General features: G+C 67.1%; 2 protein-coding genes across 3 annotated transcripts in view; both read right to left on the bottom strand.

The window, feature by feature from the left end:
- Nucleotides 1-4392, bottom strand: part of DOC2A (double C2 domain alpha) — a 14132-nt gene extending 9740 nt beyond the window's left edge. Inside the window, exons 1-3 of one of the 2 annotated variants that reach the window (XM_073346458.1) lie at nt 4182-4392; nt 1431-1601; nt 1-50 (exon numbers count right to left, since the gene is read on the bottom strand). The exon at nt 1-50 is cut by the window's left edge and continues 233 nt beyond it. The gene's annotated coding sequence lies outside the window, so the exon portion shown is untranslated. Of the gene's footprint in view, nt 51-1430; nt 1654-4181 lie in introns of those variants that run through there. The other variant, XM_073346459.1, reaches the window with a different exon arrangement.
- Nucleotides 4393-8286: 3894 nt separating this feature from the next.
- TNFRSF12A (TNF receptor superfamily member 12A) lies at nt 8287-14015 on the bottom strand. The gene is given in 6 exon segments (XM_073346460.1): nt 8287-9561; nt 10728-10782; nt 11155-11167; nt 11169-11287; nt 11549-11650; nt 13837-14015. Coding segments are annotated over 5 exon segments (360 nt in total). The 5' UTR covers nt 13910-14015; the 3' UTR covers nt 8287-9561; nt 10728-10729.
- Nucleotides 14016-14141: the final 126 nt, after the last annotated feature.

The following is a 14141-nucleotide window of genomic DNA, read 5'->3' on the forward strand; positions in this document are numbered from 1 at the left end:
GCTGCGAGGGGAGGGGGGCGGGTTGCGAGCCAGGACGCCTGGGTTCTCTCCTGTATTTAAATAAAGCAAGAAACAGAGTTTGGTAGAGGGTCAGCCGGTGCCCCTCACTCCCGACCCGCAGCCCCCCTGCCAGCCCCGCCCTGACCCCCCAGCTCTGCCGGTGCCCCTCACTCCCGACCCGCAGCCCCCCTGCCAGCCCCGCCCTGACCCCCCAGCTCTGCCGGTGCCCCTCACTCCCGACCCGCAGCCCCCCTGCCAGCCCCGCCCTGACCCCCCAGCTCTGCCGGTGCCCCTCACTCCCGACCCGCAGCCCCCCTGCCAGCCCCGCCCTGACCCCCCAGCTCTGCCGGTGCCCCTCACTCCCGACCCGCAGCCCCCCTGCCAGCCCAGCCCTGCCCCCCCCAGCTCTGCCGGTGCCCCTCACTCCCGACCCGCAGCCCCCTGCCAGCCCAGCCCTGACCCCCCAGCTCTGCCGGTGCCCCTCACTCCCGACCCGCAGCCCCCTGCCAGCCCAGCCCAGCCCCCCCCCCAGCTCTGCCGGTGCCCCTCACTCCCGACCCGCAGCCCCCCTGCCAGCCCCGCCCTGACCCCCCAGCTCTGCCGGTGCCCCTCACTCCCGACCCGCAGCCCCCCTGCCAGCCCAGCCCTGACCCCCCAGCTCTGCCGGTGCCCCTCACTCCCGACCCGCAGCCCCCTGCCAGCCCAGCCCTGAGCCGCCCCCCCCAGCTCTGCCGGTGCCCCTCACTCCCGACCCACAGCCCCCTGCCAGCCCCGCCCTGACCCCCCAGCTCTGCCGGTGCCCCTCACTCCCGACCCGCAGCCCCCTGCCAGCCCAGCCCAGCCCCTCCCCAGCTCTGCCGGTGCCCCTCACTCCCGACCCGCAGCCCCCCTGCCAGCCCCGCCCTGACCCCCCAGCTCTGCCGGTGCCCCTCACTCCCGACCCGCAGCCCCCCTGCCAGCCCAGCCCTGACCCCCCAGCTCTGCCGGTGCCCCTCACTCCCGACCCGCAGCCCCCTGCCAGCCCAGCCCTGAGCCGCCCCCCCCAGCTCTGCCGGTGCCCCTCACTCCCGACCCACAGCCCCCTGCCAGCCCCGCCCTGACCCCCCAGCTCTGCCGGTGCCCCTCACTCCCGACCCGCAGCCCCCTGCCAGCCCAGCCCAGCCCCCCCCCAGCTCTGCCGGTGCCCCTCACTCCCGACCCGCAGCCCCCCTGCCAGCCCAGCCCTGAGCCGCCCCCCCCAGCTCTGCCGGTGCCCCTCACTCCCGACCCGCAGCCCCCTGCCAGCCCAGCCCAGCCTGCTCACAGGACAGATAAATGTGGGATTCTCTCTCCCAGGGAATATACCTGGGAGATTCAGAGATTTCATATCTCCCCCTCTCCCGCCCCCCCCCCACTCCCCCCGCATCCATGTTGCCATGACAACTCCGAACCTGGTCCAATTCCAGACCGGGAAATGTTTCCTCCAATGACATTCGCTGTGGACTGACATTTCAGGAGAGAATCAACCAGCGGAGCCAGCTGCAGAATGCGGGGGTGTGGGTGTGTGTCTCGGACTCCTGGGTTCTCTCCCCAGCCGGGGGAGGGCAGGGCAGGCTGGGTCTCTGGGGTGACAGGCAGGGAATCAATTTCATGAACTGTCCAGGCAGGAGGAGCCCTTCATTTCATTTGCCCCGGAGGCTGCGGGGAGGGGGAGCCGGGCTAATCAGGGATGGAAGCAGCTTTCAGGGGAGCGGGGGCGGCAGGCGGAGACCCAGGAGGTGGGCGCTGGACGAGGAAGGAGAGCGGCTTGGAGAAGAGGAGAAAATAATTTCTGGGAGCCCGCAACCCCCAGCTCTGCCGGGGCTCCTCACTCCCAACCCGCAGCCCCCTGCTAGCCCAGCCCTGCCCCCCAACCCTGCCGGGCCCCTCACTCCTGACCTGCAGCCCCCTGCCAGCCCAGCCTTGGGCACCCCAGCCCTGCCGGTGCCCCTCACTCCTGACCCGCAGCCCCCTGCTCGCCCAGCCCTGGGCCCCCCAGCCCTGCCGGTGCCCCTTACTCCTGACCCGCAGCCCCTGCTAGCCCAGCCCTGCCCCCCCCCGCCCTGCCGGTGCCCCTCACTCCCGACCCGCAGCCCCCTGCCAGCCCAGCCCTGGGCACCCCAGCCCTGCCGGTGCCCCTCACTCCCGACCCGCAGCCCCCTGCCAGCCCAGCCCTGCCCCCCCCCGCCCTGCCGGTGCCCCTCACTCCCGACCCGCAGCCCCCTGCCAGCCCAGGCCTGGGATCCCATGAATTCCCTTCTCTTTACTATTCCTGGAAGTTACTCCACACCAACCCCCGATGCTTTTTCACAATGCAGCAGCTTGTGCTGAAGCTGTGATATTTTGGTTATAAACCCCTGTTGGTGGGGGAGTTCGGAGACTGGGGACTGGGCGAAAAACCAGCTTTTATGGCTTCCCTTCTCAGAGCGCGGCCGGTGCCCCTCACTCCCGACCCGCAGCCCCTGCCAGCCCTGCCCTGGCACCCCCCAGCCCTGCCGGTGCCCCTCACTCCCGACCCACAGCCCCTGCCAGCCCTGCCCTGGCACCCCCTGCCAGCGGTGCTGGTGCCCTTTCATGTCTGGCGGATGTGACCGGCTGCGAGTGGCACAGGGCCAGGCGGTGTCTGGGCTGATTGATGACAGCCGGGCTGCGGGGACTCGCCGGGCTCGGGGCTGGCTCGTTTCAGCTCAGAGGAACGTGGCTCCTGGCGCGCCGTCGCGGTTCCCGTCCTTGGCTCCGGGGAAAGTCAGCCCCCGGCGCAGAGCGGAGCCGGGGCCGGGGCTGGGCCGAGAGCTGGGTGAGCCAGGACACGGGCAAGGGGGAGCAGGGGGCAGGAAGCGGGATCGGGGCAGGGGTGTGTAGAGCCGGGGGGGGAAGGGAGCAGTTCTAGACTGAGTTGGGTACCAGGACTCCTGGGTTCTCTCCCCGGCTCTGGGCGGGGACTGGAGGCTCGTGGTTAGAGTGGGGGCAGGGCTGGGAGCCTGGACAGGCTGTGGAAAGCGGGGGGCTGAGAATGCCCCTTCATGGCTCTAGATCACTGGAGTTTTTCCACTTGCTGTTTCCAGCCAATTGGCAAATCCCCCCATGAGACTCGCTTGTCACAGTAACACAGACTAATGGAACCCAGGCGTCCGGGCTCCCAGCCCCCGCTGCTTTAGCCACTAGCCCCCACTTCCCTCCCAGAACTGGGACGGAACCCAGGCGTCCTGAGATCCCAGGGCAGTGATGCCAGGCTGTCACACGCTGCAGGTCGATCCGAGTCAGAGACACGGAGTGATAATGACCCCCCCTTCCCTCCCTGCCCCAGCCAGCCAGGCCCTGCCCCATGCTCTGTTCCTCACCCCCCTGAGCCAGCCAGGCCCTGCCCCATGCCCTGTTCCCCATCCCCCAGGCCAGCCAGGCCCTGCCCCATGCCCTGTTCCCCATCCCCCAGGCCAGCCAGGCCCTGCCCCCTGGCCCATCCTGCCCCCCTGAGCCAGCCAGGCCCTGCCCTGGGGCTGGGTGGGAGCCGGCGCTCCCTGGAGGGGAACAGCCCCTTATGGCCTGTCTCTACACGCCTGCAAAGCGGGGCGATCTCCGCTGTACCCCGCGCCCCATGTCTGGGCTGGCGGCTCAGATGCAAACATGTTTTGTACCCGTGCAGGGCTCTGCCTATGTCCTGGGAACTCGCCAGCGGCTCTGCCTGGCATCGCTAATTAGGAGCCGGGGGGTGGAGGGGTGGGGGGGCTGAGCTGTGTGTCTGGGGCCCAGACTGTCTGACCTTTAAAATCCTCTCTTCTGCTCGGCTCCCGTCCGGCTCCTCGTCTACGTCGTTCCTCCAGCCCCCCCGGGAGCCCTCTGGGGCGCTGACAGGTCATTAAAGCTGGACGGCTTTGAATTTAGCTTTTTCTCAGGAGATGCAGCCATCTCTGGGGTGGGTCAGGGGCTGGTTACACAAGGAGCCCCAGCCTGGCGCTGATCTGTGGGCCCTCCACAGTGGGTGGGGCCGGGCCCACGGGGACCCCTGGCCTGGACTGAGTTGCAGCCACCTCTGGGGAGGGACGCCGGGGGCTGGTGTCCTGGGGTCCCTGGGCGATGCTCTGACCTGCTCCCCAGGAAGCCAGGCAGGACTCTGGGGAAGTCGCCTTTCTGTGAGCAGCCTGTCTGCAGGACACACAGCTCACCCGGCTTCCACCTTCCTGGGTCTGACCGCGGAGCATTCAGCCTCCTCTGCCCCTCCGTGCGCTTCCCCCCAGCGAGTCTACTCAGGTGGGGCTCCTGGGGAAGCCAGAGGGTCCTGCCCCCCAACTCCGCAGTCAGACGTGACTCTCAGCCAGCCAGGGAAACAGAAGGTTTGTTAGACGACAGGAACATGGTCTAACACAGAGCTTGTAGGTGCAGAGAACAGGACCCCTCAGCTGGGTCCATTTTGGGGGGCAGTGAGCCAGACAACCCCCTCTGCCCTTCACTCCATGTCCCAGCCAGCCCCAAACTGAAACTCCCTCCAGCCCCTCCTCCTCTGGGCTTTGTCCCTTTCCTGGGCCAGGAGGTCACCGGATTCCTTTGTTCTCCAACCCTTTAGCTCTCACCTTGCAGGGGGAAGGGCCCAGGCCATCAGTGGCCAGGAGACAGGGTGTTGGCCATTTATATACCCTGGACCTTTGCTCTGCAACAATCACACCCCCTTATCCCACCACCTAGAGAGTTCAGAAATGCCTAGGGGAAACTGAGGCACCCCTACAGTATTCAGAGGAAATATTAAGAACAGTCCCACTTCATCACAGCTGGGCACATGGGGACCCCTGGCCTGGGCTGAGATGCAGCCACCTCTGGTGAGCGATGCGGGTGGGCTGCTTGTTGAGGGTTTTTTCTGTCCCGTTCCCACCCACTCCTCTCCTGCTATATCTGTCCCTCCATCTGGCTGGGTTTATAGCTCCCAGCATAGGATACGGCGTTCTGTCCTCTCCGCCCCTCTGCCAGATTGTGTCCCCAGTTCTGCCCCCCCGCACCCCTGTTGCTGCCCCCATCCCACCTGGGGAGATGAGGCGTCTGTTGCTGGAACCCAGGAGTCCGGGGATCTTGGGCCCAAGCCCAGTGCTGGAATGATGGAGCAGATCCCCCCCGCAAGGCCGCCACTGAGCGAAACACAAGACTCAAGCCGTGACCCAGCGCTGGGCGAGGGGTTCCCACGTGCCCCCCCCCCAGGGGCCTGTCCCGGTGCCGGGCGAGGGGTCCCCGTGAGCCCCCCCCCAGGGGCCTGTCCCAGGGCCGGGCGAGGGGTCCCCGTGAGCCCCCCCCCAGGGGCCTGTCCCAGGGCCGGGCGAGGGGTCCCCGTGAGCCCCCCCCAGGGGACTGTCCCAGGGCCGGGCGAGGGGTCCCCGTGAGCCTCCCCCACAGGGGCCTGTCCCAGGGCCGGGCGAGGGGTCCCCGTGAGCCCCCCCCCACAGGGGCCTGTCCCAGGGCCGGGCGAGGGGTCCCCGTGAGCCCCCCCCAGGGGACTGTCCCAGGGCCGGGCGAGGGGTCCCCGTGAGCCTCCCCCACAGGGGCCTGTCCCAGGGCCGGGCGAGGGGTCCCCGTGAGCCCCCCCCCACAGGGGCCTGTCCCAGGGCCGGGCGAGGGGTCCCCGTGTGCCCAGCCCCCCCCACAGGGGACTGTCCCAGGGCCGGGCGAGGGGTCCCCGTGAGCCCCCCCCCCCAGGGGACTGTCCCAGGGCCGGGCGAGGGGTCCCCGTGAGCCCCCCCCCAGGGGACTGTCCCAGGGCCGGGTGAGGGGTCCCCGTGAGCCCCCCCCCACAGGGGCCTGTCCCAGGGCCGGGCGAGGGGTCCCCGTGAGCCCCCCCCAGGGGACTGTCCCAGGGCCGGGGGGGGTCCCCGTGTGGAGCGAAGGGGAGCAGAAGCTGAAGGACCAGTTGGGGCGAAGCCGGGGCCTTGCAGTAACAGAAAGCGGCCACAGGATGGCGACAGAACCCAGAACGTGCGAACAGAAGAGGGGGTGATTGGCGAACAGTCCTGACCTGTAGCCCTGTGCACAGCTCCTGAACCCAGGCGTCCGGGCTCCCAGCCCCGCCCCCCGCTCTAACCCACCAGCCTCTAGTCCCCTCTCAGAGCCGGGGAGAGAACCCAGGCGTCCGGGCTCCCAGCCCCCCCTTGCTCTCACTCACTCGCCCCCGTTCCCCTCTCAGACCTGGGGAGAGAACCCAGGAGTCCTGGCTCCTAGCCCCCCTCCCCTCCCAGACCTGGGGAGAGAACCCAGGAGTCCTGGCTCCTAGCCCCACCCCCTCTAACCCACTAGCTCCCGCTCCCCTCCCAGACCTGGGGAGAGAACCCAGGAGTCCCGGCTCCTAGCCCCCCTCCCCTCCCAGACCTGGGGAGAGAACCCAGGAGTCCTGGCTCCTAGCCCCACCCCCTCTAACCCACTAGCCCCTGTTCCCCTCCCAGACCTGGGGAGAGAACCCAGGAGTCCCGGCTCCTAGCCCCCCTCCCCTCCCAGACCTGGGGAGAGAACCCAGGAGTCCTGGCTCCTAGCCCCACCCCCTCTAACCCACTAGCCCCCGTTCCCCTCCCAGACCTGGGGAGAGAACCCAGGAGTCCCGGCTCCTAGCCCCCCTCCCCTCCCAGACCTGGGGAGAGAACCCAGGAGTCCTGGCTCCTAGCCCCACCCCCTCTAACCCACTAGCCCCCGTTCCCCTCCCAGACCTGGGGAGAGAACCCAGGAGTCCCGGCTCCTAGCCCCCCTCCCCTCCCAGACCTGGGGAGAGAACCCAGGAGTCCTGGCTCCTAGCCCCACCCCCTCTAACCCACTAGCCCCCGTTCCCCTCCCAGACCTGGGGAGAGAACCCAGGAGTCCTGGCCCCCAGCCCTCCGGGCTTTCTGTGCCCAGCGACTCTGGGCTCCCAGACCCCCCCCCGCCGCTGACTCATCCCCGCTTCACAGAAGCCCTGAACTTAAGAATTTCCCTTTGGCAAAGGCCCTGCCCGCGCCCAGTCCAGGGAGTTAACCCTTTCTGAGCCGACCCTCTGGGCATGGGTCCTGGCCCCCCAGCTGCCCCCACCTCTGGGCGGGGCGGGGGAGATCTGGGCTGAATCCATCTCAGCTGGGGAGCCAGGACGCCTGGGTTCTTTGCAGGGGGAGTGGGCTCTGGTGGTTAGAGGGGGGGGGACTGGGAGCCAGGACTCCTGGGTTCTCACCCCAGCTCTGGGAGGGGGGTGGGGTCCGGTGGTTAGAGCAGCGGGGGCTGGGAGCCCGGACGCCTGGGTTCTGTCCCTGGCCGGAGTGCCGCTGTTTCTATAAATAGCCCCTTTTCTCGGGCTGCCTCCTGCCTTCGCCCGGGCGGGGTTTCTCTGGGTTGCGCCAGGCCGGTGCATTCCTGCGGCGTGACGCGCGGCTCGGGCCGGCGGCCCCCACTTCCCTGCTCCGCCTCCCACCTCCTGCCTGGCACGGGCCGAGTCCTGCTGCGAGCTTCCGCCGGCAGTGCCGCTGCCGGGGGTCTCCCCAGAGCGCTACGAGCGGCCCCCCCAGCACCCAGGGGTCTCCCCAGAGCACTGCCCCCCCCAGCAGGGGGCTCCAGCCCCAGGACGCTCCCTGCACCAGTGACCAGCCAAGGTGCTGTTAACTTCCCCGCAGCAGTGCCCTCAGCTTCTTGGCTCCGGCTGGCTGTGGTCCTGGACTCCCAGGGCGGCTGAGTCACTGGAGGGGGAGGCTGGGGGGTGAAGCAATGGGTCAGGAATGCAGGAGCTGCTGGGGTGAAAGTGAGCAGGGGGGTGAGTCAGAGGTGGGGGGATGGGAAGGAATGAATGCAAAGTAGAAAGCGAGGGAGTGAGGCAGAGACTGAAAGGGAAGAGAGAGGGAACGGGAAAAAGAGGGAAAAGACTGAAAGAGAGGACAGGAATGAGAAAGCAAGGAAGAAAGATGGGGAATGAGAAACAAAGGGAAAGAATTACAGTTTTTCCATGAGGGGCAGAAGGGAATGAGAAAATGAAGCAAAGGAAGAGAGGGAATGGGGAAAGGGGAAGAATTAAAGAAGGGAGCCACTGAGAGAAAGGGAACAAGGCAAAGAAGAGGGAAAGGGAGGAAGGGAAAGAGACAGGAAGGAGAGAAAGAAAGAGGAAAAGGAGGAAGAGGAAGAAAGGGGTGAGAAATGGAGGGGCAGGAGGAGGAGGAAATGAAAGGGAAGAGACAAAGCCCCCACCCCCTGCCCCCAGGGAAGAGACCCCACAGAGAGCTGGGAGAGGGGACATGGGCTGTGTCCCCTCTACGGGGCACCGGCTCGGATCCATTTCCAAGCTCAACGTTCAATTTAAAAATTACGATTTTATTGTAATTCTCTTGAAACCACAAAGTCTGATTCCTTCAGCGCCAGCCAGTTTCCTACTAGAGCCGCAGGTTAAACTCTGTTAGTGCGAAGGACATAAATAGACACATGGGGACGGGGGGCAGCGGGGGGCTGGGAATTTAGGTGGATGCCACAAAAATGGCAGCTCCCAACCCTGTCACTTCGGTGGTCCTGCCACCCTTGGAGCAGCTCGTGGAAGACAGCAGGTGACTTATTCAGAGCTAGAAAAGGACCCCACCCCTGGGATACAGCCCTGGGCCCCCCCCGGAGCTGGGGAGAGAACCCAGGCATCCTGGCTCCCAGCCCCCACCCTGCTTTGAGAATTTAAACTTTTCTCCGACACATTTACACTGTCCCTATATACAGAGAATTCACTCACATTCCAGGGCACAAACTGGTATCTCCGGGGTTGGGGAAAAGGGGGACGCGGGGGGGGGGGGCAGGGATAATAGCCTGGAGAGGAAAAATGCCCCTCCCAGAAATACTGACCCCTTTGGATTTGTGTGCACACACCCACACACACACCCACACACACACAGGTTTTGAGGTACCATTGGTTGACCCCCCACCCCGAGATTAAAATGTTCCTTAGAGTTACTTTACAGGGCCAGGGGCCTGGAATAGAGTGTCCAATTTTGGGGGGCACTGATCTGGGGGGCAGTTCTACCCAAGATTTAAAGGCACCCCAAATCTCACTGGCATTCTCCCAAAGGGACCCCAGATTCCTATACAGCAGCTCAAAATCTGAGGTTTGGGGTCACAGAGATCCACTAAATTTCAGAGGGACCCCAGTTTGCTTGACAGGGAACCTCCAAGATGTGAGCTTTGGGGTCTCGGGGAGGATCCCCTGTAATCTGAGGCAGATCCTTCCTTCCTAAGTCAGGGAAGTGCAAATTTCCATGATTCCGGAGAGGCCCCAATATGGGGCATTAATGGGGAAACCTCCAGCCCCCCATCTCAAGGGCTGGGGCGGGCAGTATTTCAAGTGGACACCCCCCCAATTTTTGCTAGCAACGCGACATGTGAGGGGAAAATTTGGGGGTCTCCAGAATCCCCACCAGAGCTGTGCAAAATAGAACATCCCCTCCCAATTCCAAGAGTCCTTTTTGGGGTGCGGTGAAAATCAGTGTTTGGGGGGGATGTCAGTCAAAGGCTGCTGACGGGGCCCCTGCAGCGACCCAAGAGTTAACGGCTCCAATTCTGCCCCGTGGGTGCCCAGACCGGATGCGTCACCTGCCAGAGAGAGAACGAATAAACCAACCGACTTGCCAGGGCAGAGCCACACAGCTGGGCTGGCGGGGCTGAGGGTCAGGAGTGAGGGGCACCGGCAGAGCTGGGGGGGTTCAGGGCGGGGCTAGCAGGGGGCTGCGGGTCGGGAGTGAGGGGCACCGGCAGAGCTGGGGGGCAGGGCTGGGCTGGCGGGGCTGCGGGTCAGGAGTGAGGGGCACCGGCAGAGCTGGGGGGGTTCAGGACGGGGCTAGCAGGGGCTGCGGGTCGGGAGTGAGGGGCACCGGCAGAGCTGGGGGGGCAGGGCGGGGCTAGCAGGGGCTGCGGGTCGGGAGTGAGGGGCACCAGCAGGGCTGGGGGCAGGGCTGGGCTAGCAGGGGCTGCAGGTCAGGAGTGAGGGGCACCGGCAGAGCTGTGGGGGCTCAGGGCCGGGCTAGCAGGGGCTGCGGGTCAGGAGTGAGGGGCACCGGCAGAGCTGGGGGGGCTCAGGGCTGGGCTAGCGGGGGGCTGCGGGTCAGGAGTGAGGGGCACCGGCAGAGCTGGGGGGGCGCAGGACTGGGCTAGCAGGGGCTGCAGGTCGGGAGTGAGGGGCACCGGCCGAGCTGGGGGGGGGCAGGGCTGGGCTAGCAGGGGCTGCAGGTCGGGAGTGAGGGGCACCAGCAGAGTTGGGGGTGCTCAGGGCTGGGCTAGCGGGGGGCTGCAGGTCGGGAGTGAGGGGCACCGGCAGAGCTGTGGGGGCTCAGGGCCGGGCTAGCAGGGGCTGCGGGTCAGGAGTGAGGGGCACCGGCAGAGCTGGGGGGGCTCAGGGCTGGGCTAGCGGGGGGCTGCGGGTCAGGAGTGAGGGGCACCGGCAGAGCTGGGGGGGCGCAGGACTGGGCTAGCAGGGGCTGCAGGTCGGGAGTGAGGGGCACCGGCCGAGCTGGGGGGGGGCAGGGCTGGGCTAGCAGGGGCTGCAGGTCGGGAGTGAGGGGCACCAGCAGAGTTGGGGGAGCCCAGGGCTGGGCTGGCAGGGGGCTGCAGGTCGGGAGTGAGGGGCACCGGCAGAGCTGGGGGGCAGGGCTGGTTAGCAGGGGCTGCGGGTTGGGAGCGAGGGGCACCGGCAGAGCTGGGGGGCAGGGCTGGGTTAGCAGGGGCTGCAGGTTGGGAGCGAGGGCACCATGGATGTCTCTTACCATCAATCTATCAGTGACTCTTCGCCCGAGTGGCCTCCAGTCTCTTCTATGGGGGCTGGAAAGGAGATGTAGTGAGAGTTACTGGGGGTGTCAGGGGGGAGGTGGGGTGGGAGTCTGCAGAGGTTGGGGGGGAAGTTTGGGGGGTTCTGGGAGGCACATGGGCAGAATCAGGGTGATGGGGGCAGGTGGAGAGGGGGATTGGGTCTGGGATTTGGGGGAGAGAAAGATCTGGGGGGCAGGGGATGGGGTGGATGTGGGGGGCACAGGATGGGGGTTCAGGGAGTTTGGGGGCATGGGGTGGTTCTGGGATTCAGGGAGAGGAAGAGCTGGCAGGCTGGGGATGGGGTGGATGTGAGGGGCATGGGATGGGGGTTCAGGGACTTTCGGGGCACGGGGTGGCTCTGGGATTCAGGGGTGGGTTACTCACTGGTGAATTTCTCCTCTCTTGCGGCAGTGGGCCCATAGCAGGGCCCCCCCCACCAGGCCAAGCACAGCGACTCCCCCCACAGTGCCCCCGACGGCCAGCCACAGCCGGGCGTCCTGGGACTGGGGCTCACCACCTGGGGGCAGACAGGAGAGAGCTGGGTTAATGGGGGGGGAGAGGAAAAGGGGCTTCCCAGCACCCCCACTGGCCCCCGAGTCACCCCAGAGCAGCTGCCACCCAGAGCCCCCCCCAAGAATTGCCCTCCACTCAGCCCCGCACCCCGACACCCCCTCCCACCATCCTTGAGACCCTCCTCCTGCCCCCCAGATCCCCCCACCACCTTGGCCGAGCCCCAGTGCATTGTGGGTGTTGGGGGGCGGGTAGGGCGGGGACGTACATGTGGCACAGAAATCATTCTTGGTGCGCCGGAGGCAGATGGTGCAATCCATGCACTTGTCCAGGTCGGGGCTCCAGGACTGGCCCCCCGGGCAGGAGGCACCTGCGGGGTGGGAAGAAGGGAACAAGGGACCAGGGGACGGAAGAATGAATAAACCCGAGTGAAAGAGGGGACCGAGGGAAGGAAAAATCAGAGACAGGAAAGAAAACGAAAGAAGGAAACAGGGAATGGAAGGAGAGAGATGAAAGAGGGAAACAATGAATGAAGGTGAAAGGCAAAGGAAGGAATAAACCAAAGAATGAATGACCCGGCAGAAAAGGAGGAATAGGCCCCCCCGAGCAGGAGAAAGACGGGGTGGGGTCGAGAAGGGAAAGGAGGAATGGGAAAGGAAGGAAGGGGAGAAATGGAAGGAGAGAGGCGGAGGGCAGCGAGGGAAGGAGAGAAGAGAGAGAACAGAAAAAGTTAAAACTGTGGAAAGTAAAAAACCTGACCAGGGACCCTGTAACGTCGACGCCCCCAGGCTCCTGCCCCCCCAGGCTCTGATCCCCCCCCACATGACAAGGGGCCTATTTCCAGTGGGTGTACGTCAGGGGCAGATGGAGCCGGGGGTCACATTTCACCCCGACTCATGGGGAAGGAATGAACCCCGAAACCCAACCCGGCGGTGCCAGGCTAGCAGGGCAGGGGGCTGCGGGTCGGGAGTGAGGGGCACCGGCAGAGGGTGGGGGGGATCTTCTGGAGAGGTCACTTCGGGGGGAGGGTGGGGGAGAAGAAATGGGGGATTCATGGGGCAGACACTGAGGGAGGGGCTCGGAGCTGGGGGGCCAAAGGAGGATGGGGCAGAGTATTTTGGAGACATGGGGGGTCCGATCTTGGGGACGGCGGATGTGAGGGGGTGTACGGGGCGGGCCTGGGAGGATTTGGGGGGGGGGAGCAGCAGAATTATTCTGGGGCAGGGAACTGGGGGGGCAGCGGATCCTGGGGGTCAGGGCGGCCGTGGGGGATGGTGGGGTGCAAGGGGCAGAATGTTTTGGGGGGCTGCAGCGAAAGGGATTTGGGGGGCCGCAGAGTTGGGGGAGGGGCTGGGGCAGATCCCCCCCCCCGGACAATCCAGAATTGCTCAACAGCCCCGCCCCCTGTGACGTCACGTCACGAGCCTGGTGACTCACCCCCGCCCCCCCCCCGGCATATCCCATGAATGAAATCACCCGCCGCGCTAGGGTTCGTGTCCCCGAGCCCCGCCCCCTGCCGCGCACGTGGGGGGGGGGGCTGCACGGAATCTGGGGGTCTCCAGGCCCCGCCCCCTTCCTTACTTCCCGCCTCCTGGAAGGGGAGGATTTTGGGGGGCTGCGCCTCGGCTTCTGCTCCATGAACCCCGGGTTCCCCAACCCCCCAATACTCCCGCTCCCCCATCAGCGACCCCCCAATATTCCCCCTCCCCCACATCGCACCCCGGGGTCCTTCCAGACTGCGCCCCCACCCGCAAGCGGTGGGCAATGGGGAGGCGGGGAGGGGGCGTGGCCACATGGTCCCATTCATTAGAAAGGAACACGTGGGTCTAAGCCGCCCCCCCCCCGGTACCAAACCAGCCTCCCCGCCCCGCAGCCAATCACACAACCCCCCTCCCCCGCCAACCAAACATCCCCCCCCGCCCCGGGAACCAGCCCCCCCCCCCAACTCCCCAGCCAGTCACCCCCCCCCCGCCCCGCCAGCCACCCCCCCCGCCAGCCAGTCACACCCCCCCCCGCCCCGGGAACCAACCCCCCCCCCGCCAGCCACCCCCCCCACCCCGCCCCGGGAACCAGCCCCCCCCCCGCCAGCCAGTCACACCCCCCCCCGCCCCGGGAACCAGCCCCCCCCCCCCGCCAGCCAGTCACACCCCCCCCGCCCCGGGAACCAGCCCCCCCCCCGCCAGCCAGTCACCCCCCCCGCCCCGGGAACCAGCCAGTCACCCCCCCTGCCAGCCAGTCACCCCCCCCCCCGCCCCGGGAACCAGCCCCCCCCCCAACTCCCCAGCCAGTCACCCCCCCCGCCAGCCAGTCACCCCCCCCCGCCCCGGGAACCAGCCAGTCACCCCCCCCCCGCCCCGGGAACCAGCCCCCCCCCCGCCCCGCCAGTCACCCCCCCCCCCGCCCCGGGAACCAGCCCCAACCTCCCTGCCCGCAAGGACACACCTGACCCCACCAGCACGTCCCAACCCAGCTCCCAGAGCCCCCGTAGCCCCCCGGCCCTGTGCAGTCCCCCCCCCCGGGACCCCGCTCAGACCCGCAGGCCGGGACCCCCCTCACCTCCGGCCGGCTCGCCCCAGGCGCCCCCCAGAAACACGAGCAGCACCATGGCGAGGCCCCCCCAAGTCTCCATCGCTGGCGGCGGGTCCGGCGAGCGGGGTCTGAGCCGGTGACTCGACTCCCCAAACTTTAAACCCTTCCTGGCTCAGCCCGGAGAGACGCCCCCGCGGATCCGTCCCGGCAAGGAGGGGGGCGGAGCCGGGGAGTGGCTGGGAGCCAGGACTCCTTGGGTTCTCTCCGGCTCTGGGAGGGGAGTGGGGTCCAGTGGGTGGGGTGGGGGGGCAGGGAGCCAGGACTCCTGGGTT

Source organism: Lepidochelys kempii, chromosome 6 (genome assembly GCF_965140265.1).
Source record: "Lepidochelys kempii isolate rLepKem1 chromosome 6, rLepKem1.hap2, whole genome shotgun sequence".
In the NCBI taxonomy this organism is placed as follows: domain Eukaryota; kingdom Metazoa; phylum Chordata; order Testudines; family Cheloniidae; genus Lepidochelys; species Lepidochelys kempii.